General features: G+C 50.5%; 1 protein-coding gene across 3 annotated transcripts in view; it reads left to right on the forward strand.

The window, feature by feature from the left end:
* LOC138491108 (probable cation-transporting ATPase 13A4) overlaps positions 1 to 22,233 on the forward strand; it is a 1,567,030-nt gene that overhangs the window by 1,429,957 nt on the left and 114,840 nt on the right. For all 3 annotated transcript variants that reach the window (XM_069617430.1, XM_069617431.1, XM_069617432.1), the window contains one exon: positions 18,415 to 18,566. In XM_069617430.1, the coding sequence (XP_069473531.1) occupies positions 18,415 to 18,566 (152 nt within the window). The remainder of the gene's footprint in view (positions 1 to 18,414; positions 18,567 to 22,233) is intronic.

Consider the following 22,233-nt stretch of genomic DNA (forward strand, 5'->3'; position numbering starts at 1 on the left):
AGCAGTCTCGCCAGTGGTGTGCAAGGAGTCTCGCCAGTGGTGTGCAAGGAGCCTCGCCAGTGGTGTGCAAATAGTCTCACCAGTGGTGTGCAAGCAGCTTCGTCAGTGGGAGCAAGAATCCTCGTCAGTGGTGTGCGAGCAGTCTCACCAGTGGTGTGCAAGCAGTCTCGCCAGTGGTGTGCAAGCAGCCTTGTAAGTGGCATGCAAGCAGCCTCGTCAGTGGTGTGCAAGCAGTCTCACCAGTCGTTTGCAAGCAGTCTCGCCAGTGGTGTGCAAGCAGCCTCATCATTGGTGTGCAAGCAGCCTCGCCGGTGGTGTGCAAGCAGTCTCGCCAGTAGTGAGCAAGCAGCCTCGTCAGTGGTGAGCAAGCAGTCTCGCCAGTGGTGTGCAAGCAGTCTTGCCAGTGGTGTTCAAGCAGTCTCGCCAGTGGTGTGCAAGGAGTCTCGCCAGTTGTGTGCAAACAGTCTCACCAGTGGTAAGCAAGAAGCCTCATCAGTGGTGTGCAAGCAGCCTCGTCAGTGGTATGCAAGCAGTCTCGCCAGTAGTGAGCAAGCAGCCTCGTCAGTGGTGAGCAAGCAGTCTCGCCAGTGATGTGCAAGCAGTCTTGCCAGTGGTGTTCAAGCAGTCTCGCCAGTGGTGTGCAAGGAGTCTCGCCAGTGGTGTGCAAGGTGCCTCGCCAGTGGTGTGCAAATAGTCTCACCAGTGGTGTGCAAGCAGCTTCGTCAGTGGGAGCAAGAATCCTCGTCAGTGGTGTGCGAGCAGTCTCACCAGTGGTGTGCAAGCAGTCTCGCCAGTGGTGTGCAAGCAGCCTTGTAAGTGGCATGCAGGCAGCCTCGTCAGTGGTGTGCAAGCAGTCTCACCAGTCGTTTGCAAGCAGTCTCGCCAGTGGTGTGCAAGCAGCCTCATCATTGCTGTGCAAGCAGCCTCGCCGGTGGTGTGCAAGCAGTCTCGCCAGTAGTGAGCAAGCAGCCTCGTCAGTGGTGAGCAAGCAGTCTCGCCAGTGGTGTTCAAGCAGTCTCGCCAGTGGTGTGCAAGGAGTCTCGCCAGTGGTGTGCAAGCAGCCCCGGCCACTCAAGAACCCCTTCCCTCTCAACTACCCACCCATATCCCCACCCTGTACAAACACATCGCTGCCCCTCAACCCTCTTCGTGATGCTTGGACTTGATGCAAGTGCGGCGAGGTGAAGACCCGCATTGCATTTGCAGCACAGCACAGGCACAGTCAAACATTCAGGAGGGTGGCCGAGCCTAACAGGGGTGTCTCGCCTCACAGCTGACGCGCAGTTCAATAAATATGCTCATGGGGTTCTTCTCAGCCCGAAATGGGAGGCCAGTCCCCCAGAAGTGTATGTATGTTTCACACACGTTCCTAATGCAAGGAACAGCATCCCACGGGACAGAGGTTATGACATGTAAACATGAGGCTCATGTTATGCCTGGTGTGGGTTTGGAAGCAGAGGAGGTGACACAGGGGGCATGGGAGGAAGAAGGCTGGAGAGATTGGCCAGCGGACTGGAGATGGAGGTGGAGGAAATGGACAGTGAAAAGGAGGCAGGAATTGAGGGGAAGGCGAGGAAGAACATCAAAGCAAGACTTGAGGCAGTAGAGGGTCAGCAGGTGTAAGGAGGAGGTTGAGGCAATACTCAGGCAGGCTTGCACTGGCCTATAGGGCAATAGGCCCATGGCCGAACCAAAAACTCAAAATGCTGGTGTGGGCCACTTTTTTGGCCAGTGTGGGCCAGTTTGATGAGTTACTTCACCATGCGGCTTGTAGTTTTGACCAGTGTTGCTGAATAAATATTCTTTTAAAGCACAATTTGCATCACACTTTATCAAAAAACTCCCCCTTGGGTACCCTTGAAAAAGTGTCACAAAAGGAATGAATTGTCATTTGCAAGTGTGGGCCACTTTTTCATTGGTGCCCGAGGCAATTTTATGGCCCAGTCCGACCCTGTACCCAGGGAGGAGCGAAGTATTCTGAAGAGGAGGTTTGTAGAGATATTGCCATCTAGGGCGGAAGGGCACTATTTCTTTCGTGCCAGGCCACAGAGGATTAACAGGCCACTTCTTCTGTTACCTTCTAAACTTGAGTGGATGTACAGTAGTCCTTGGCTTCCATGCATGTTTCACTAACGATTGACCTAAAACAGCATAAGACCCCTTCCATCCCCATCTGAGCTAGCACTGGCGTAGGGGTAAGACGTGGCCTGTGGCCGCAGCGGTCTTATTCCGCTCAGACCCCCGCCCTAGGTTCCTTGCCCCACTTAGTAGTGGCATTGCCTAGAGGGAGACCTTCTAACCTAAACTCCATCGATAACGCTGTGGACTCTTTCTGTGGACCTGTGTCCACGACGCCTACATCCCCCATACATTCATGTGTTCCACATAACAGAACGCCCGGGGGCGTGTGTCCCAGCATTATCTCCCTTCCCACACCCCCAAATCTCTCCCTTACTTCCCTATGGCAATCCCTAATAATGGCGGTTGGAGAGTCCCACAGGGTTCCAGAGTCCAATGCAAGCAAAGTGTTCCTCACCCCGGCCAGACAGAAGACCTAACCCTGACATGTCTCCAATATGGCTTGGTCCACGCCTTCCTCTGGGCCACCCCTAGTGAAGTCCATTGTGGAACTGGCAAGAGGGCAATACCATCAGATCAAGAATAGGAGACACCCGGTCTCAAGACTCAGGGGTCCGGGTGAGTGAGAAGGGACGTCCAAGTAAGGAACGTGCAGCTACAGTCACTGTGGCACGTGGTGCACAGACCCCAGACCTCAGGACCTTAGGGCCACAGGAACAAAATTCAAGTGAAAGGAATCAGGGGCCTGTGTAGGGGACTACCCTGCGCAGCTTCTATTGAACCTCAGGACTTTAGCTGCCGATTGGCACACTTTATTCTCATTGCTTTTCACGTGGTGCCCCGCCCTGTTTTATTATCAAAGAAGAGGCCCAGGAAATCAAAGTGAAACGTAAACATCTACCATATATGGAAAATCTCCCTCAGAGGGCACTCAGCCTGGCCAACCCCATTGCCTTTGCTGTCCTCATTAACGAGCAGCGTCTCGCGGCTGCTGTAATTATGAAAGGGACACAGTACCTTATACCGTGCTATTTCCACATGAGTAAGTAGCACAGCGTTGCCTGGAAATAGCAGGAGTGAAACGTCCTGGCCTGCTGTCTTTCACTTATCCAATTGCAGGCAACCCAAACTCCACTAGATCATCCCAGAACATGCTAAATCGGTGGGGGAAATCACACACACCTGTTTGGCCTCCATCCCTTCAGAACATATCTCCCTCACTTCTTTATTCCAGCCGCATCTTACTCCTGAAGCACCTCTAGGAAGCCCCTTGCACCCCTCCCCCAGTCTTCCCTTCTTGCGTGACTCCAACTCCTGAATCATGTTGTTGAAAGATTCTTTCAGATCTGAACACCTCTTTCCCTCCCTTCATCTCGCCGGAGTTAGTGGTGTCTGGGGGTAGACATAGCGCAAGGTAAGGCTACTGAACACAGTCTAAATGGAGAGTTTGCAAGGGCACTGGACGCTGAAACCGTAACATGTTATAAATGTGCAAGGATGTCACCCTGCTATGCTGAAAGAACCAGCAAGCCGCATATGGCTGCGTCTGGTATTTCTGCATTTTGCAACTGGGGGCTTTCTTGGTTGGAGGGATTGAGGCGTCCAGAGAACCTAAGCAGTGCTATTTCATGAGAAACCTGCAGGCAGAGACTGAGTAGAGTAGAGAGGTAAAGGGTTAAGTCAAGAATGCCGCTCAGACAGAAATGGGCATATGGCGTTCAGTCTTTCGAATCGTTCTTGCATCATGCCAACCTGGTGTGGTATGCGAGAAATCTGAGGGCGTCCTCACATCTGCTCCCCTTGGGTCCTCTTCTCAGGTGGCGAGGGAAAGGCCAATGCTTTTCTGGATCCTGACCCTGGGGGTGGAGAAGCGAAGGAGGATCACCTGGGTGGAGAGTCCTTGGGGATTGGGAGTGGGGTACCGACAGGCGAGACATGGTATCTCCCCCTATCCCTATTGAAAACCAAACTAACCCTCCCCTGGCCTTTATGGGCTATTGTAAAACATCTCCCCTCATGTTCCCACACTTTACCTATGACAGTACTGGGACGAGGAAGAGGCGACTAGGAGTAATGAATGCTAGTAACTCCTTTCACGACTCTTGCACTGGGAAGAGGAAGAGGCCTGCAATGTATTGAGCAGGTCAGGCTTGTCCCTCTAACTACAGTCAGGCAAATCCAATTGAGAAGTCACGCCTGCTACCTGTCAAGATGTTGCAGGTGTACGAAAGGACAGGCTGAGAGCAGGGAGAAGTAAACCAACAGGGGGGCCTGTGCTGGAGAGACCACCAGGGGACCCTGCACGTGAGGGTCCCCTGGCATTTCCCATTCCTGCGGGCATGTTTCGGTTTGCATGCATGTTGCTATTACTGAATGCGTGTAGCTTGACAGTTTGGTGTCACCCGCCGGCCTGCAATGTTGTTTGATGTCGGTGTCTGGAGCTGCTTTATGTTCCCTTAGACTCGAGCAATCACACTCGAGGTGCTGGAGGAGGCGAGCCGCGATTATCTTGTGTTTCACGCGTCCAAGAGAACAATTCCTCTGTTGGGCTTCTATCCTAATGCAACAACAAAAGGTGCGCGTCTGCATATGTCTCAACATTGCATACGTGTTCAAGCACACATGCTCTTTTGTCACCATCACCCATGCATTCTCCCCAAAAGCTTACTTTCTTTGCCGTGTGTGCCTTGCGGTTGTGTTTGCCATAACACTCTACAAGTGTGTAGTCCCAGGCCAAGCATTAAAAAGGAACTAAGGCTTGATTAAGGCTGGAATAATAATGGGTTGGAGTCAGCTAGGACAAGCTGCAGGCTATGGTGTAAGAGACTTTGCAAAACAGCGTTTTCAAGGCCTAGAGCGAATGCTTTGTTCTGCGAGTAATCGTCATTATCGTTATATGGTGAACGAGTGATTACTGTTAAATACATGGAAAGCAATCACAGACTTCTGGTGGCACAGCATGGCCCCACAAGCCTAAATTAATTGGTCTCTGGGATTAAAAGGCGTGCTCCTTTAATTCAAACGATAGTTAACAAATGCTGAACATATCTTTCAAATCCACAGTACTGAGGCCGGCAGGCATGATGAAATGAGTATGTGGGTGGTGGGGGTGGGGGGGGGGCTTGACTAGGTTATCGTCTTTCACGTTCCATGCTCACTGGGTTTAGTCATTTCAAATGGATGTGTTGTAGTAACCAGTTAAAGTAAGTAACCAACATACTCCGTTATGAAGCCTCTTTTTTAAGAAAAATAAAGAGAGAGTTTTTGGTTTTGGCGTATTTTTGTGATGCAAGCCCCAAATGTACCTAAACCATCATTAAAAAAGAGAGGGAGAGGCAAGTGGGGTTCTGAGCTAAGAATATCAGCTTGTCACATCGATCAGCAATGCCACAGCATGAAATGGCCAACTCACTAAAATAAAATTCCAAACTCCTCCGCAGTACTACCAAATGAGGAGCTCCCTAACAAGATCTGCTCCAATCAGCAGCTTTGTAAGAAGCAAGTCAGCAGCGCTTTCTATTTCCCAGCTGCGTAGTGATTTGCCTTATTATTAGGATATTTTGTGGTACAATTGCGTATATTTGGGCTACTTTTGGTGGCAATCTTTTTTTTATTTTGCCGGAGGCTGCCTCTCTACAACCAATGCCCACTCTTTCTACCCTCACCTACCCGGCTTCCACTCTCTACCCCCAACGACCCCATGTTTGGGCTACATTTGACAAGGCCTCCAAGGCTGATTTGTTCATGTTTGCTGGCCACAACCAATTGCCACCACTCATCCACCCCACCCCTACCACCCAGCCACCCTATCCCACTCGTTCTACCCCTTCCAACCTACCCCTGCTCTATCTACCCCCACGCACCGTTCACCCATTCTCTCTATCCCCGCCGACCCTACATCCACTCTCTATACCCCCACTCCATTTCCCATCCTGTCCATAATCTCTACCCCACCCTTCAATCCCCTACCCACCCTTCGAACCACCCACCCTACCCACATTTGTCTACCCCCATTCACCACCCTATGACCACTATCTCTATCCCCATCCACCCTCTCTATCCCTATCCAACCACCCTACCCCCACCCACCCTACCCCCACACCCACTCTACTCTCACATTATCTACCCCGACGACCCAAGCTAACACCTCTCTATCTACACCCACCCCCACCCTATACTTCACTCTATATCCCTACTCTCTACCTCAAACCTACCCCTATTTCCTCCCCCACTCACCCACCCTACCCCCACTCTCTCTATCCTATTCGATCTACCCCCACCCAACCTTCCCCATGATCTCTACCCCCACTTGTCCAACCTACACCCACTCACCCAGGCCTACTGCCACCCACCCTACCCCCACACCCACCTTACCCCCACTCTCTGTACTCCACTCGCTCTAACCTCTGTCTACTCACCCTATGCCCAGTCTCTCTACCTCCACAGTCTCTACTTGTACTACCCCTATCTCCCTACCCCCACTCTCTCTACATAAACCACTCTCTCTACCCCCACTCACACAGCCTACCAACAGTCTGTAGCCCATCCACCCTACCCAAACCCTCTCTAACCCCACCCCTCTCTCACCCCACCAACCCTACCTCCTCTCTACCGCCACCCATCCCACCCCCCTTTCTCAACTCAACCTTACCCTATCTCTGTTTACCCGACCATGCACCATAACCCCCCTCTCTCTAGCCCCACCCACACTACACCCTTTATTTCTACACTCATCCGACCCCAAACTATCCCCTATCGCCTCTCATCATTCCTCTCACACTCTCACTTTATTTCTTACCCTCTCACTCTCACATGTTCAAGCTAATTTTCCCACTTGCTCATCATTGATGGCACCCTCTCCCAATGGCTTCCTCCCTAGCTCGATTCCCCTTCTCATTCTATTGCACACTTGCACCCATTTTCTCATCCTACTTTGCAACTTTGCCCTTCTCCTCCTTGCACCCTTGTACCTATAAATGCAAACAACAGCAGTTCATGCCAAAACTGTTGGCATTGCCAATGCTTGTTTTGATTATTTTTTGATTTTCTGGGATCACTTGCCTCAGTTTCCTTTCACAAAGGATCATCAAAAGGCATTCCCCTGCCTACTTTGTGATGGTAACGAGGCACTGTATTGAGTGTTTGCAATAAGCAGGACCAAAATGACAATGGGCCTCATTACGAGGAAAGCATTAGTGGGTTAACGGGGCCGGTAGAGCTGCCGCCACATTAACCCCCTACCGCCTCATTACGAGGTCTGCTTGTGTGTCCCGCTAAGGACGGCTGGTTTTACCAGACATCCCTATCGGGTCCCGCGAGCGGTCCAGCATGCTAACAATGGGCACGTCATTAACGGGCTCAATGTTAGCAAGCTCCCCATTCCCATTGAGCCCTATGGGGGCTCAAATGGGAATGGGGATGGACCGGGTCTGGGTTCCCTGAATGGGGAAATACCGGGCCCTCCAAGGTCGGAATGGCCCGGTATTTCCCCATTCAGTGAACCGGGACACGGTACCCGGAATGGGGTAGCCATGCCGCAAAAAGTGGCATGGCTACCTCCTTCCTCGTAATGAGGCCCATTGTGTTACCTAGTTACTTCCATGATGATGTATTATTGGAGTGGTTAACCTGGCACGTGTCCTGCAGTAAAGCGTCTAAGTTGAAGGATATTATTATGGATGGCCGATTATGCGCATTACAAGTTAGGCGGTAATTCATTAGTAAATCTGTATCATTTATTTATTTTCATTTATAAAGAACACAAAACCCGTGTGCATCTATGTGCTGTTACAGAAACCAGTTACATGAAGACACATAGTAGTAACAATAGCTGCAGGCAGTGTGCAGAGGCAATAGCATGCAGTGCACAGTACCGTAATGACCTGGATGGGGCTGTGTGTGCTGTATAGTTTTAGGAGAACAGATAAGTTTCTAGAGCTCTTTGGAAAACCAAATAGGATTCTTCAGCCCTAAGTGCAGGTGGAAGGGAGTTCCCTTGTTTAGCCGCTATGGACTAGAAGCTGGACCCTCCTGCTTGCATGCGCTTGAATTTGGGTTGACCGGTGGGTGAGAATAAGGGGTTCAGGTGGGCCTGGAGGAGAGGACCTTGGACATTTTAAGGAATAGGGGCAGATTTGGAGATGTATCTGTGCAATATAGAATCGGGAGCCAGTGTGCAGTTATGTGTGCAGCCGATATGTGTTCAGATTTTGGGATGTTGAGGGCCGCACGAAGAGCATTGTTTGGGATGGTTTGCAGTTTCCGGAGGTTGTGAGTAGAAGTGCATGCACAGAGCAGATTGCAGTAATCGAGCCTGGCGCCGATGACAGCACATGCAATGGTTAGGCAACTGTCGGTGGTTAGGAAAGGTCTGGTGCCGATGCCTGCACATGCAATGGTTAGGCAACTGTCAGTGGTTAGGAAAGATCTGGAGCCGATGGCTGCACGTGCAATGGTTAGGCAACTGTCAGTGGTTAGGAAAGGTCTGGAGCCAATGCCTGCACATGCAATGGTTAGGCAACTGTCGGTGGTTAGGAAAGGTCTGGAGCCGATGACTGCACGTGCAATGGTTAGGCAACTGTCGGTGGTTAGGAAAGGTCTGGTGCCGATGCCTGCACATGCAATGGTTAGGCAACTGTCAGTGGTTAGGAAAGATCTGGAGCCGATGCCTGCACATGCAATGGTTAGGCAACTGTCGGTGGTTAGGAAAGGTCTGGTGCCGATGCCTGCACATGCAATGGTTAGGCAACTGTCAGTGGTTAGGAAAGATCTGGAGCCGATGGCTGCACGTGCAATGGTTAGGCAACTGTCAGTGGTTAGGAAAGGTCTGGAGGCGATAATCAGTTTGGTTGTGTAGGCTGGCGAGGAGGAGATGGTGTTTACTTGGCTCGTCAGTGAAAGGGTGGCATGGAGTTTTCACTGATGTGAGGACTGGAATCTTTGTACCGTCGATATTAAAGGCTGTGTATTTGGGATCAAGCTTTTTTAGCAACCGAGGATCTGTGTCTTTTCGTCATTAAGCGAGAGGCCATGTGTCGCCATCCAGGACTGGATGGTCGAGGAAGCTACATTAAGTGTGTCTGCATCTGTCGGGTAGTATCCAGAGAGGGGCAGGAGAATTTCAATATCATCCACATTGTTGATATATCCCATGCCAAGGGAGTCCAGGAGGTCAAAGAGTGGCTTTGTAAAGATATTATGAAGCGTGAGTGGGATGCCAGGACCCTGGGGAATTTGATTACTCCACGATTATAAGTTGTGGGTAGGGCAGTGTGAGTCCCCATTTCTGGAGTCTGTAAGATTTCTTGGGGATTTTGTCAAAATTACCACCAGCGGGAATTCAGCTGGTGGTAATTCTGCCGATGTTGCTGCTTTTTGGTGGAACAATGGCAGATTCACCTCCATCTTTTTTCTCCACTTCACCACCAAACTCCTAGTACAATGTTGTGGTAATGCAGTGGTGATATAGTGGTAATGGAATTACTGCTGCATTACCACAATGTTTACCTGCACTGCTGTGCTATTAATGAGTCCCAATGTCTCTTGCTGTTATTTTTGGGCCTTTCCGATTCTCTCAATTAGTCCTCGCCTCACTCGTGGAGTCAGTATTGATAATTTGGTCCCTCTTCTGGTCTAGCCAGCTTTTCAGGGGTTTCTAGACGTTTAATTTGTGCTTCTGTACACAAAGGCACCTCTGCATTGTGTTCCGTGTGTTAGTTTCTATAACTGCAAAGGATGACCCTCTTTGACCTTTCCTTCTGTACCGTGGAATCGTCACTAAGGCTGCATCACTGGATCATACCATTTCACTGTAAATGTAGGGGGAACCTCTGCTCCTCATTCCTGGGCCTCTGCTATTGAAGGCTCAGTGGGCAGTGCCTGGACATTGTGCTCTATGGTGTAATGATCATGACTCCAGAGGAGCCCCCTCCCCCTTGATGTTTATTATTGTACCGTTGAACAGTCACAAAGGCTGTCTCACTGCATCTTAGCATCTCACTGTACATATAGGGGAACCTCTGCTCCCGCATTCCTGGATCTCTGCTGCGAAAGGCTCAGTGGGCCATGCCGAGACATGGTGCTCTATAGGTTGATGATCATGACTCCCAAGGATGTCCCTCGTGAGGAATTCGACCAGCCACATGGTGGGCGTGGGATCGCCTGGGCTTTTTTTAAATGTTCAAGTAAATGTAATGATGGTAGACCAACCTCAGGAAAATGTGTGGGGCTAATCCACACACATGTTCCTATGCTCATACCACAGCAAAAGCATCGACCTGTATACTCTGGACTGGACCCTGCCTATAGGCACAGTCTGCCCCTGTCATATTTAGTTGGAATGTGACAGCTGAGGAGGGTGTAATGCCATCTCAGGAAGGGAAGACAAAACTTCCCTCTGCTGTGGTCAGCCTGATTAACTGACAACGACTCAATGGAACTGCCCTGCTCTTTTGTTAGGCCCTGTAGCTGGTGACAGCGATTATCATACCAACAGGGTGTATTTCAGACAGGCCCACACTGGGCCTGGTTGCAAAGAATAACAAAGGAGACAGGAAACCAACAACCTTTCATATACCACTGTATCAACCTGAAGCCAGCTCCTGCATCTCAGTATCTATGACAGTGAACAGACATATCTGGGGCTATTATTGCAGTAGACCACCCTGCTATAGGGACACCATTCATAAAGTACGAGAATGTAGTTTCCAGGTGCCAGAGATTCTGGCTCTCTGTATTTTCAAGGGTGAACTGACACCTTAACAGGAAGCACACCGGGAGGACCGTTAACAAGAGAGACTCTTTGATCACAACAGACAAGAAGATGGGTGGGACTTATTAGCACATGGGAGTGAGCCCAGAGCTGTTTAGAAATGTGTTCCACCATATTAGTTCTGGGGCACCCACTGTACCGGTTTTCACCCCTTTACCTTTTCCTGTTGCAAAGCACTCTGGTTATGCTCTTACTCATACTGATGATTGTTGGTTGCGACCCCAGGATTGGTTCACTAAGGTAGGCTTAGCCTACACTGCAGAACCAGTACAAAGCCAGCACACAGCGTGCATTGCTAGCTCTGCAGAAAGCTCCAGAACAGGGAGTGCCAGAAGGTATCTGAACCCGAAACAAAGGACAAGGCACCTGCCTGCAATGCCCTCCTTAGATTTTGGGCCTCCCACCTTAAAGGACGACACAAGCCCACTGAAGAAGCTGGGAGAAGTGAATCGACAAGCATCTACTGTCATCAACATTTTCGGGCCAATCGAGTACCTCGTTCTGTACACGACTGCAGCGCTGACCGTTGTCAAGATGCACTCCCTGAAAGAAACCTGAGACATCGTGACCACTGCTTAAGAACCGCTGATCAGCACTGAGACAGCAATTCCTGATGCTGAGCTGCCGTTCATCAAGCTTTGTTGGCCGAACCGTTTTGCCGCCAGACACCCGCAGCTGACTCTCATCTCAAACTCTGTTACAGAAGCCTGCAAGGCACCCTGAAGCTGACTTGACCCTGTCGGGCACCATGAACATCGACAGCAGAAGGTACATAGTGGTTCTGTCCCTGTGGTCCTTCCGAGAAGGCCCCTAGAGACCCTTTAGGACCATTTCCCCTTTTGCTGAAGCCAAGAACCTTTATAAATTGTGGGTATTAACCATACCAACTACCCTCCCTTTAGTATCCAGAGTGCATCCCCTTTCCTTTGTAAGAAACTGTCTGTCCTCTGCATTCCTATACAGGGTGGATTGCAACTTAGTAGTGTTGTTAGACTGTCTGTTGTGATAATAATAAAATAGATATTTTTAGACAACCTTGACTGGACAGTCCCTTTTATAATTGGGTAATAATTGTACTTTTGCTGTGCTACTAACCAACGATCCACAAACTTTAGAGGAGATAAGCCTGCCGTTACCTCCACGTTTCCAAAATTGGACAAGGAGGTTTATCATTTTAATTGTATACTTGTTTATTCCAATCTGTTCAGATGGATTCTGCTGTATCAGAGGTGTGGGGCTGATTGATGGTTTAGAAACCAATATTCACCCCTGGACCAATGGTACCCCTGAAGGATGTGGAGAACTGGTAGGTGACTCCACACTCTTTCCACATAGCCTTCATATACACTTATATGAAGTTTGATCCCCTGTCAGAAACAACTTCCTTGGGGAATGCAACATGGGAGAATATCCCAATCAGAGCCTTTGCAACCACCAAGGCTTTCATGCTCCTCAGAGGGACAGCCTCAGGGTATCTTGTGGCATGGTCTACCACCACCAAGATATATTGGTTTCCTGAGCTGGTTTGAGCATCCAAAGGACCTACAATCTCCATGCCTATTCTCTCGAAAGGCTGTCCAATCACAGGAGGTGGAATTAAGGAGTCCTTCGTGGCACCGCCTGACTTGCCAGAAGCTTGAAAAGTGACGCAGGGCCAGACAAATTCTTTACCTTTTATGCCAAACTGGATCCAGTAAAAGTGTGCAGACAGCCAGTGCGAGGTCCTAGCCACTCCCAAGTGACCAGCCAAAAGAATCTGGTGAGCCAAATCCAAAAGGAACTTTGTGTGGCATTGGGGAATCACCAGCCTTCTGGTGCCCTCCCCCTCAGAGTCTTTTGTCTCACTCCACAGGAGTCCATCCTCCCAGTACACTTTGAACAGTCCAGGGGCCTCGCCCTTAGCCTGCTCCTCTGCCTGCTTCCACAGGCACGCCAGAGTGGGACACTCTTTCTGGGCTTCAAAGAAGTCAGCCTGATCTGGACCCCTAGCTGATGTCAACTAATCCAGCTTGGGCAGGCCCTTTGGATCTGAACTTCCCTGGTCCTCCACCCCAGGTTCCTGTGCTGCGCCAAACAATACTAAAGTCAGTGAGTCCCCTGCTTTATCTGCTACCTCCTACTCTTGTGACCTCACCTGAACAACCCACTACTTCCTTTTCCTCTTTTTATGATTGCCTCCCCTTGCCCTACCCAATCTGGCCCCGTCTTTCCCACCTGGGTGATGACACCACCATTAAAACCTTTAAGCACAGTCCCTTTTCCACATGTGGGCCTGTAGCAGCAAAGGAACGGGGGCACGAGGTGTTTGAGGGCTTGGTTCTGGAGTCCCCTCAGCTATTTGTTTGGATTCCCGTGGTTTTGTCCTTGCTGGTCTTGGGAGTGGGGCGATGTCTGCGTTAAGCTGCTACCGTCACTGGGGATTTTTTGCGTGGCTGCTCTTCCAAGCTCACATCCACTGACATCATGATTCTTTCTCTCTCCACTGGGCCTCGGAATCTGACGAAGCAACACGTGGGATGTTGGTGGGATGCCTTAATTTATTCGGCCCTGCTCCCGCCTGACATGATGCAGAGCTTGTGTGGCTCTAGGGGCCACTTTCTCTTTGATGCTGCTGACTTTGGATCCCATCACATGCTGACTAAAGAAAAATCAAAAAGATTCTGGAAAGCATTTTGTTGCTTCTGTATTTAGTGAGGCAGAGGGGCGGCACGAGGGGGAATAGGAACCGGGACCCTCTCAACTGCCACCACCCACCTCAGAGGAAGGACTGGCTCATGATTTCTCCCTGGTAGGCCTCCCATCCCCGGCTGGAAGGAGTTCCCATCTCCTCTTGACAAGGTCAGGCACAGTCCACAGATGGCTCATCTCTGGTCACTGGGACAGATCCCAAGCAGCCCAGAGGACTCACTTCAAGTCAGACCATCACCATGCAGTCACCTGCAGGCTCCTACGTGGGTCTATACCCTCTCAAGTGATCTTCAATCTCTATATGGAACAGCTTGGATTCTTTCTTAGCTGCTCTAATATTTCACTTAACCAATACGCTACTGATGCCCACTTCTACCTCAAAGTGAACTGTACTGGAGAAGTGTTGTGCCTCAGTAAATGCCTACCTCCATCCATGCGTGCATATCAAGCACCTACCTGAAACTCAAACCCACCAAAATGTAATGTGTCCTACTAGGCCATACATGTAAACAGGAATGCATACACGGGTGGCTGAATGACACGCATCTTCACATGACTTGGCGCCATGACACTTGCCAAATCACTTGGGTTACATTATTGACAGCAATCTCTCCTTCCAGCAACTTTAAAAAAGTTCAAACCTGCATATATCAACCAGCGTTCCACCGGAATATAACACCCTTCCTCCCATCTGATTATTTCAGAACCACGTTCCAGGCCCAAGTAATCTCACACCTCCATAGAGGGAACGCCTTCATCATAGGGGTTCAGGCCATAAATCAGGTGCCCCTAGGGGTTATTAAATACACTACTGCACCCCTCGTACCTGGAACCACATTTCGACCTTCCTAAAGCAAAATAAGCAGTTTTCCCATCCGAGCCAGGATACTCTAGAAAACTGCCTGCACCTCAAATAAGGCAACTACTTTCCAAACACCAGCCTACCCAGGCACACAACCTGCAGGCACAGGTGGCATGCACCTGCACGCAAAGAGACCACCAGAAGGGACCCTTTTTCATGTGGCACCCCAGCAGTTCAGGGTGCAACACAAGACCCCTCTCTCAGGAAATAACAAAGGTCCACTTAGGACCTGCAATAGCACCTCTGTACTATGGACCATCCATGCTACTATAAACTATAACCCCCCCCCCCTTGCACTGACCTCCATCACCCCCAAATTACTTGAACAGCACCCTCTTCCTTCTGAGCTAGGTTTGCGATATATGAACCCAAAGACAGGCTCTCATTTTGCTCCAGGATGGAATTTGTCGGCCAGGAGCCGTTACATGTAGACATGCACGTAGGCGGCTCCCTGCTGCAAATGTTTGTGCGTGTGCAAATGTGCAGGACAAAAGGCAGCGTACACGTGTGCATGCTGCCTTTTGCCCTGCACATTTACGCTGTGGTGTGCAAATTGGTGAACACTGCCCGCCATGCCCACATGGCAAGCAGCGTTCACTTGTTTATGCTGGCGCACTAAGCCCGCCGCCTCCATAGGGACCCCCAGCATTTGCGCGGCATGAAAATTCAGGCCGGTGTAAATACTGGGGCATTTGCATTGGGGGGGGGGAAGGGGGAGGGAGGCAACAGAAATGCAAGTTGCGTCCCGGCTCAACTCTCCGCCAGGCAAATGAATGAAAAAGCGGCGTGAGCGGAATCAGCGGCGTGAAAGCGCGCACGTCTTAGGCAAGACTTTTACGCTGCTGATTCCCATTACTAGAGCCGAAATGAGATCCAGACTCACTTCTAGTGCTTGGGGCTTTAAGTGCATCAGAGCTCTCTCTTTGCTGTGATGCCGTCCTTGTCAGGATGGCTCCCGTCTGCTTCTCATCCTCGAGGCCTGTGGCGCCATCAGCGCCAGCTCCTGCGTTCTCTGAACAGGGCTGGACGTCTGACACTTTAATAACCTTTGCAGGCACTTTTCTTTGATCATATTCTTATTGTAGGACCTGGGTTAGTACTCTGACAGAATGTTCCCAGAGGAAGAGAGAGGGGAGGGCGCTTGCCCTTAGGCCATCATGACCAGCCAGTCGGTTACTAGACAGTAGGGGTTACTGATCTCTATTGACCTTTGGGGGTTAGCGATGGCTGGGCGAGGGAGGGAACTGCCCAGGGAAAACATTAGGGAGAGGGAGGGCCCTCAGTGAGCACCTTTTCAAGTATTTCAATACAAGTAACTGTTTGCTAAAGTTGGTGTGTTCTTGAGGGCACCTGTGCAATACCCTGAAGTGCACCTAGCTACTCAGCTCAGGGACACCACTTTCCCCTCCTGCTCCCTTCTTTCCTCGTCCCACTCGTCCTGTATCTTGCTCTCCTTCTTTTCTCCCTGATGCCTTCTCATCCTCTAATGTAGCCTTTTCCACTCCACTCATGATTGCTTCTCCACTTCCTTTCTCTGCCTCCCTCTCTGCTTCCTTGCATCTCTTCCTGCACGCCTTCACCCCCTTCAGCACTCCACCTCTCTCTAATGTTTGCTTCACTCTTCATCACCCTGTGATCTTCTCCGCTCCTTCTCTCTCTCATAGTCTATTGACCACATGCAGAGCATCATCCGTCTCCTCGCCAATCCGCTCCTCCGCTCCTCCACTCCTCCGCTCCTCCGCTCCTCCGCTCCCCTTTCCCTCATCCACTCCTCATCTGATGTTCTCTTTACCACCTCCTCCGCTCCTCCGCTCCTCCGCTCCTCCGCTCCTCCGCTCCCCTTTCCTCATCCACTCCTCATCTGATGTTCTCTTGACCACCTCCTCCACTCCTCCGCTCCCCTTTCCTCATCCACTCCTCATCTGATGTTCTCTTTACCACCTCCTCCACTCCTCCGCTCCCCTTTCCTCATCCACTCCTCATCTGATGTTCTCTTTACCACCTCCTCCACTCCTCCGCTCCTCTTTCCCTCATACACTCCTCATCTGATGTTCTCTTTACCACCTCCTCCACTCCTCCGCTCCCCTTTCCTCATCCACTCCTCATCTGATGTTCTCTTGACCACCTCCTCCACTCTTCCGCTCCCCTTTCCTCATCCACTCCTCATCTGATGTTCTCTTTACCACCTCCTCCACTCCTCCGCTCCCCTTTCCTCATCCACTCCTCATCTGATGTTCTCTTTACCACCTCCTCCACTCCTCCGCTCCTCTTTCCCTCATACACTCCTCATCTGATGTTCTCTTTACCACCTCCTCCACTCCTCCGCTCCCCTTTCCTCATCCACTCCTCATCTGATGTTCTCTTTACCACCTCCTCCACTCCTCCGCTCCCCTTTCCTCATCCACTCCTCATCTGATGTTCTCTTGACCACCTCCTCCACTCCTCCGCTCCCCTTTCCTCATCCACTCCTCATCTGATGTTCTCTTGACCACCTCCTCCACTCCTCCGCTCCCCTTTCCCCTCATACACTCCCCATCATCCACTCCTCATCTGATGTTCTCCTTACCACCTCCTCCACTCCACAAAGTCAAGAGTTTTCACTTAGTTTGCTGAAAAGAGATTTTGGTAAAAACGAATGCGTTGCATTTTCTTATGCATTATACCAGTAAATAATGTTCACTCCAGGCCTCATTACCAGCTCTGAGGTCACAGTCAAACAGGCAACACTTTCCAAATATCGTAGAGGCCATTTTGTTGCAAGGTGGAATTTGGCAGGGGGGGGGCGTACGTTACGTGTAGAGATACACACGCCGGATGTTGTTCATTGGCACGGCCGAGTGCACATGTGCAGGGCAAATGGTGTTTTTATAAGCTCTCTGCTGTGCAAATGAGTAAACACTGCCTGTGTTTACAAATACAATGAAATGCTGCCTGCCATGCATGCATGACACGTGGTGTTTAATTATTATTGTAAACGCTGCCTGGCATGCGAGCATGACAGTTAGCATTTACAATGGATCCCTACGCAGTTTGCATATAAAGTGAGTGGGCTCCATAGGGACCTGCAGTATTTGCGCCGGAATGAAAATGCATGCCAGAGCAAATGAGAGGAAGGGAGGCAGTGGAAACCCAAGTTGCCTTCCGCCCCTCCTCTCTGCCATACAAATGAATGAAAATGAGGTGTGGCCGGGATCGGCAACGTGAAAGACTTAGCAAGGCTTTTTCAATGTCAATTCCCAATACGTGGAGCCGAAAATAAGATCGGATATGATTTCCCTCCCACCCAATCCCAGGTTCCTACCACTGGTGGTAAATGCTAGCCAATCACAGGGTGAATATTTCAACCTACAATTCTGCTGGTTTTTAGCTTGACCTCCGAGATGGCGGTATGAACCACAAGTGTACACTCTGCTGCACTTGGACATCATTTAACGAAATAAAGCCACCAGTATCTATCTCTCGAATACTTCTTTTTGTGTTCCAGTGGCCCCTGGGCAGTGGTGAAGCTTTTGTGGGGTACATGATCAAGAATGGAACTGATGGTCCAGGCAACTACCGCACATAAACAGGTGTAGAATGCGCCCCTCCCACCCTGGATTGTAAATGAGAGGATTAGGAATGAAGGAATCCATGCGTGGGGGCTTCTCCTTTTCGGAAACCCCCGACCTCCCAAGCCGCCTTTTGAGTGAGATGACACGCTTCCTGGAGCTGTTCCTCGTGGGCAGGTTGGACAGTATGTTAGGCTGTCAGGAAGGTGAAGGGGGGACATGCCCAATGGACATTTGCACTTTAGTGTTGGAATCATGTCCCTTTATGCGATTCGGACACTTCTATCCTTTGTTTTTTAATTTAATGTTTGCAACAATCTCAGTGATATTGTTATCACCCTTTATAGAAGCGTTAATGCACGTTCTTGTAGTTGTCCAGGTTCCTTGAATTCCTGCTCTCCAAAATGTGTCTGCGTTTCCCACTCGCCTGCAAGTTGTCTTACTACCATTGTTTTATATTTTCACAGCGCCTGCCCATCGGGGGATCTCAGCACTAATGCCAGCCTCTCTCGGAATCTGGAAACCACCACCCTGTTTCCCCTCAGCCAGGGCAACCTCGTCATCACAGCCTTTGTGTTCTCCAAGGGGAGACCTTTCAGACAGCCCATATATACCAACTGTAAGTGCACGTGTGTGTGTGTGGTGTCTGTGCGCGCAATGTCTGTGCGCTCAGTGTGGTGTATGTGGCGGTAGGTGTGATTGCCTTGTCTACACTTTCAGTGCTGTGTCTCAGTGTCAGTGATTGCCACCCAACGCTGAGAATGAGCCAGATAGTCTTAGGGTCTGTCATTGCCAGTCCATGGCTCCCCCTGCAGCAGTATCATATCGGGTGGGCTAGTATGGATGGCCTGAGGGTGTTACCGGAAGCCTGACATCTCCCAGACTGGGTGGCACCAGGAAGGAGTCTGGATGGTAAAAGGCTACATGCCCCACCACAGTGGCTACCATCGGCTGAATGGCCATTGCATATTATTGGGTTTTATATTCAGTAATACTGTGTACAGCCACAAGACCGCACCGCCCAACAATGGGGCCGATTCATGGAACAAATGTGCGCCAAAAATCTGTGCGTGTTTAATGCGGGATGTGCGCCAAATCCGAGCGCGACGCGCACAACGAAAGCGCACAACGTCGGCGCACACACCAAAAAGGGGGCGGGACTCGGGGCATAACACACGGAATGGGGAACAATGCATGAAAAAGAAGGCATAACTGGGGAAGTACTGCAGGAAAATACACGGAACACCCACACGCACGCGAACAACACGTATTAATGGAATCAAATACGGGAAACCCGCGCACGCTAAAAGACACGCACAGGCGTCAACACGTCTGCCACACGAAGGCAGGTGGAAGCATCCCCGCACGCAGTATAAAAGTGCGCACAATCAACAAACACGTATATACAGCTGCAATGAATGCCCCATTTGTCGCAGCACTGATTGTGGGACACCGCAGGAGGAGGACAATAGCCAGGCCCCGCATTTCTTTGCCCCGGACCAGCCTTTTTGGGATGCCTGACGACCAGGTCTATGGCAGGTATAGGTTTCCACCTCGTATCATCCTAGACCTGGTCAGGGAGTGGGAAGATGACCTTACATCCCCCACCCTGTGCTCCCAAGCATTGAGCTCCATCGGAGAAGGTGCTCAATGTCCTGCATTTCTTGGCCACTGGGTCATTTCAGCGGACAACTGCCATAGTTGGGGGTGTCTCACAGGCCACGCAGTCACGCTGCCTACACCAGGTGTTGGCAATCATGACTGCACGCCCCTCAGTCCGCAGGCACATATACATGCCCAGAACACCCGCAGAAAGGCAGGCCGTGGTCCAGGACTTTTAGAGGGTGGCACACTTTCCCAAAGTGCTCGGTGCTATAGATTGTACCCATGCGGCCCTACGTCCACCTAGGGCCACTGAGCACATCTACCGAAACTGCAAGCACTGGCATTCCATCAACGTACAGGTGGTATGCAATGCAAAGGGAATCATCACCTCTGTCTATGCAAACTACCCTGGCTCCACCCATGACAGTTTCATTTACAGAATGTCCGCCCTGAGCCGGGCACTGGAAGCTGGGAAGCATGGCGACACATGGCTCCTAGGTGAGTACAAATGCCTGTGCACATGCATGAATGTCACACATAGACAAATACACAAACCCAACTAATCACAACCATTATCACTTCCCCAGTGGACAGTGCCTTCCCTCTGAGCACCCACATTTATTTATTTTATTTTATTTATATATTTATCTAGCGCTGCAGCCCGCGGGCATCAGAGCGCATTACAAAAAGACAGACATGAAAGTTCAGATAGACAGAACACTGGCAGAGCCACAAAAAACAAACATATTAATATAACATGATGACGGCAATCCGGAACCCCGCCACACCACCCCAGGTAAGATACAACGCTGCCCATATTGCAACCAGGGCCATAGTGGAGCGCACATTCAGAGTGCTTAAGTCATGCTTCCGCTCCCTTAACCGCTCCGATGGGCAGCTACTATATGCACCCCCAGTAGTGTGCAGGATCATTGTGGCAGCATGTGTCCTGCACAATGTGCAACACAGCAGGGCGTCCCGGTGGACATGGTGGTGCCCCCACATCCCCAACCACAGGCACAGGCGCTGCCCATGGGAGGGGACAGGGCACATGGCGAGGCAGCCCAGAACCAGCTTGTGGCCACATTTTTCACCTAAACTCCCACCCCTGCGGAGTGCGCACATGCTTGGCACATACCAGGTGACAATCGATGATGACAAAGAGACAGTCAACTGTCACAACCTTACCACCCTGAGAATGTTGCCATGGAAGTGCCACATTGGCCCTCATTACGACCCTGGCGGAGTGGGATACCGCCAGCGGTAATCGCGGCGGACCCGTCCACCCTACTACGAGTTCCCTTAGCGCCATGGAGGTTTTCTCCGCCTGGTTTTACCGGGCGGAGAAAACCATGGCGCTAAGGGACCTCGTTGTTAATTACGCCGCCGTACTTTACGGCGGCGTAATTAACTCCTTCCCCACTCCCATTATACCCTATGGGGCAAGAATGGGAATGGGGAAGGGTAAAATGGGGATTGGGGATTTACCGCTCCGCCAAGGTCGGCATGGGGTGGTAAATCCGCCAACCCCCATGGCGCTATCGGCGGCTTTCCGCCATGCTCCGCGGTGCATTTAGCACCGCGAATTCCGCCAGGGTCGTAATGAGGGCCATTGTGTGCATCCCTAGCTACTTAAACATAACCAATCCTGTGTGACCAAAAGGAAACACACAAGGTGTGTATCACACCACCCCCTGCAAAACAGGCCATGACAATTACTGGTATGTCACCCAAACCCTCCCAACCCACATCACCCTTGTCTGCCACACCATGACATGGCATGCAACAGCAAAAGCCCAACACATGACCAATGAGATACAAAGTGACGTGATAAATGGAAAGTGGCCCGAGACAATGACGCCTGACATGGAATCAGATGAAATGACTGACCAACAACCTCCCACACATACCAAGTCATACCAAGTCATACACAAATGCTTTCCACCAGTGGTAGCATGAACAAAAGACTGACTGACTGTTCACATGCACATTGGACAAGCCAAAATCCCTACTCTCTAACCCGTGTGCTGTGTGTGATCAGCCATTGTGTTGGGGATACACCTTGAGCATCACATCAAAAGGACAAACAAAATAAACAACCTATTGACGCATGTACACCATCCCCAAATGGCAATTGATCATACGATGCAGGGACACAGCGTGCCCCTGAAGGCAATCTGTGTGCACCTGTGGGCATGGAAGGGTGGTTGTACGTGTGGTGGAGCATTGTGTAACTGTGTGTGTCAGTAGGGACATGCACTCAATGTATGCATGTGAAATCAAGTGACCCTCAGTGTCTTGTACACATCACATGGAAACATTGCCCATGTGAACACCCAGCATGTCAAACCACAACAATCCCGACACATGAAAAGTAAATAAAACACTGGAAGAGCCATTGACCAGCAGAGCACATCATGTACATAGTACCCCACAATGACAATGTCAGAGAGTGCCCAAATACTGTAGCCCAAGCTTACTGTCCAACAACAAAAGGCCCTCCCTCATTTACACATCACCATGACCTTCTGAACAACTGTGCCTGGGGTATGTAGCCTTCTTCCTTCTAATCTACCTGGCTACAGGATCCCCCTGCCCCTTGGTCTTCATGTTCCACCTTGCGTGTAATTAGGGTCCAGCCCCCTCAGAGGCTACCTTGACTGGTAAAAATACCAAATTGC

Source organism: Ambystoma mexicanum, chromosome 10, assembly GCF_040938575.1.
Source record: "Ambystoma mexicanum isolate Mex_15411 chromosome 10, UKY_AmexF1_1, whole genome shotgun sequence".
Classification (NCBI taxonomy): Eukaryota; Metazoa; Chordata; class Amphibia; order Caudata; family Ambystomatidae; genus Ambystoma; species Ambystoma mexicanum.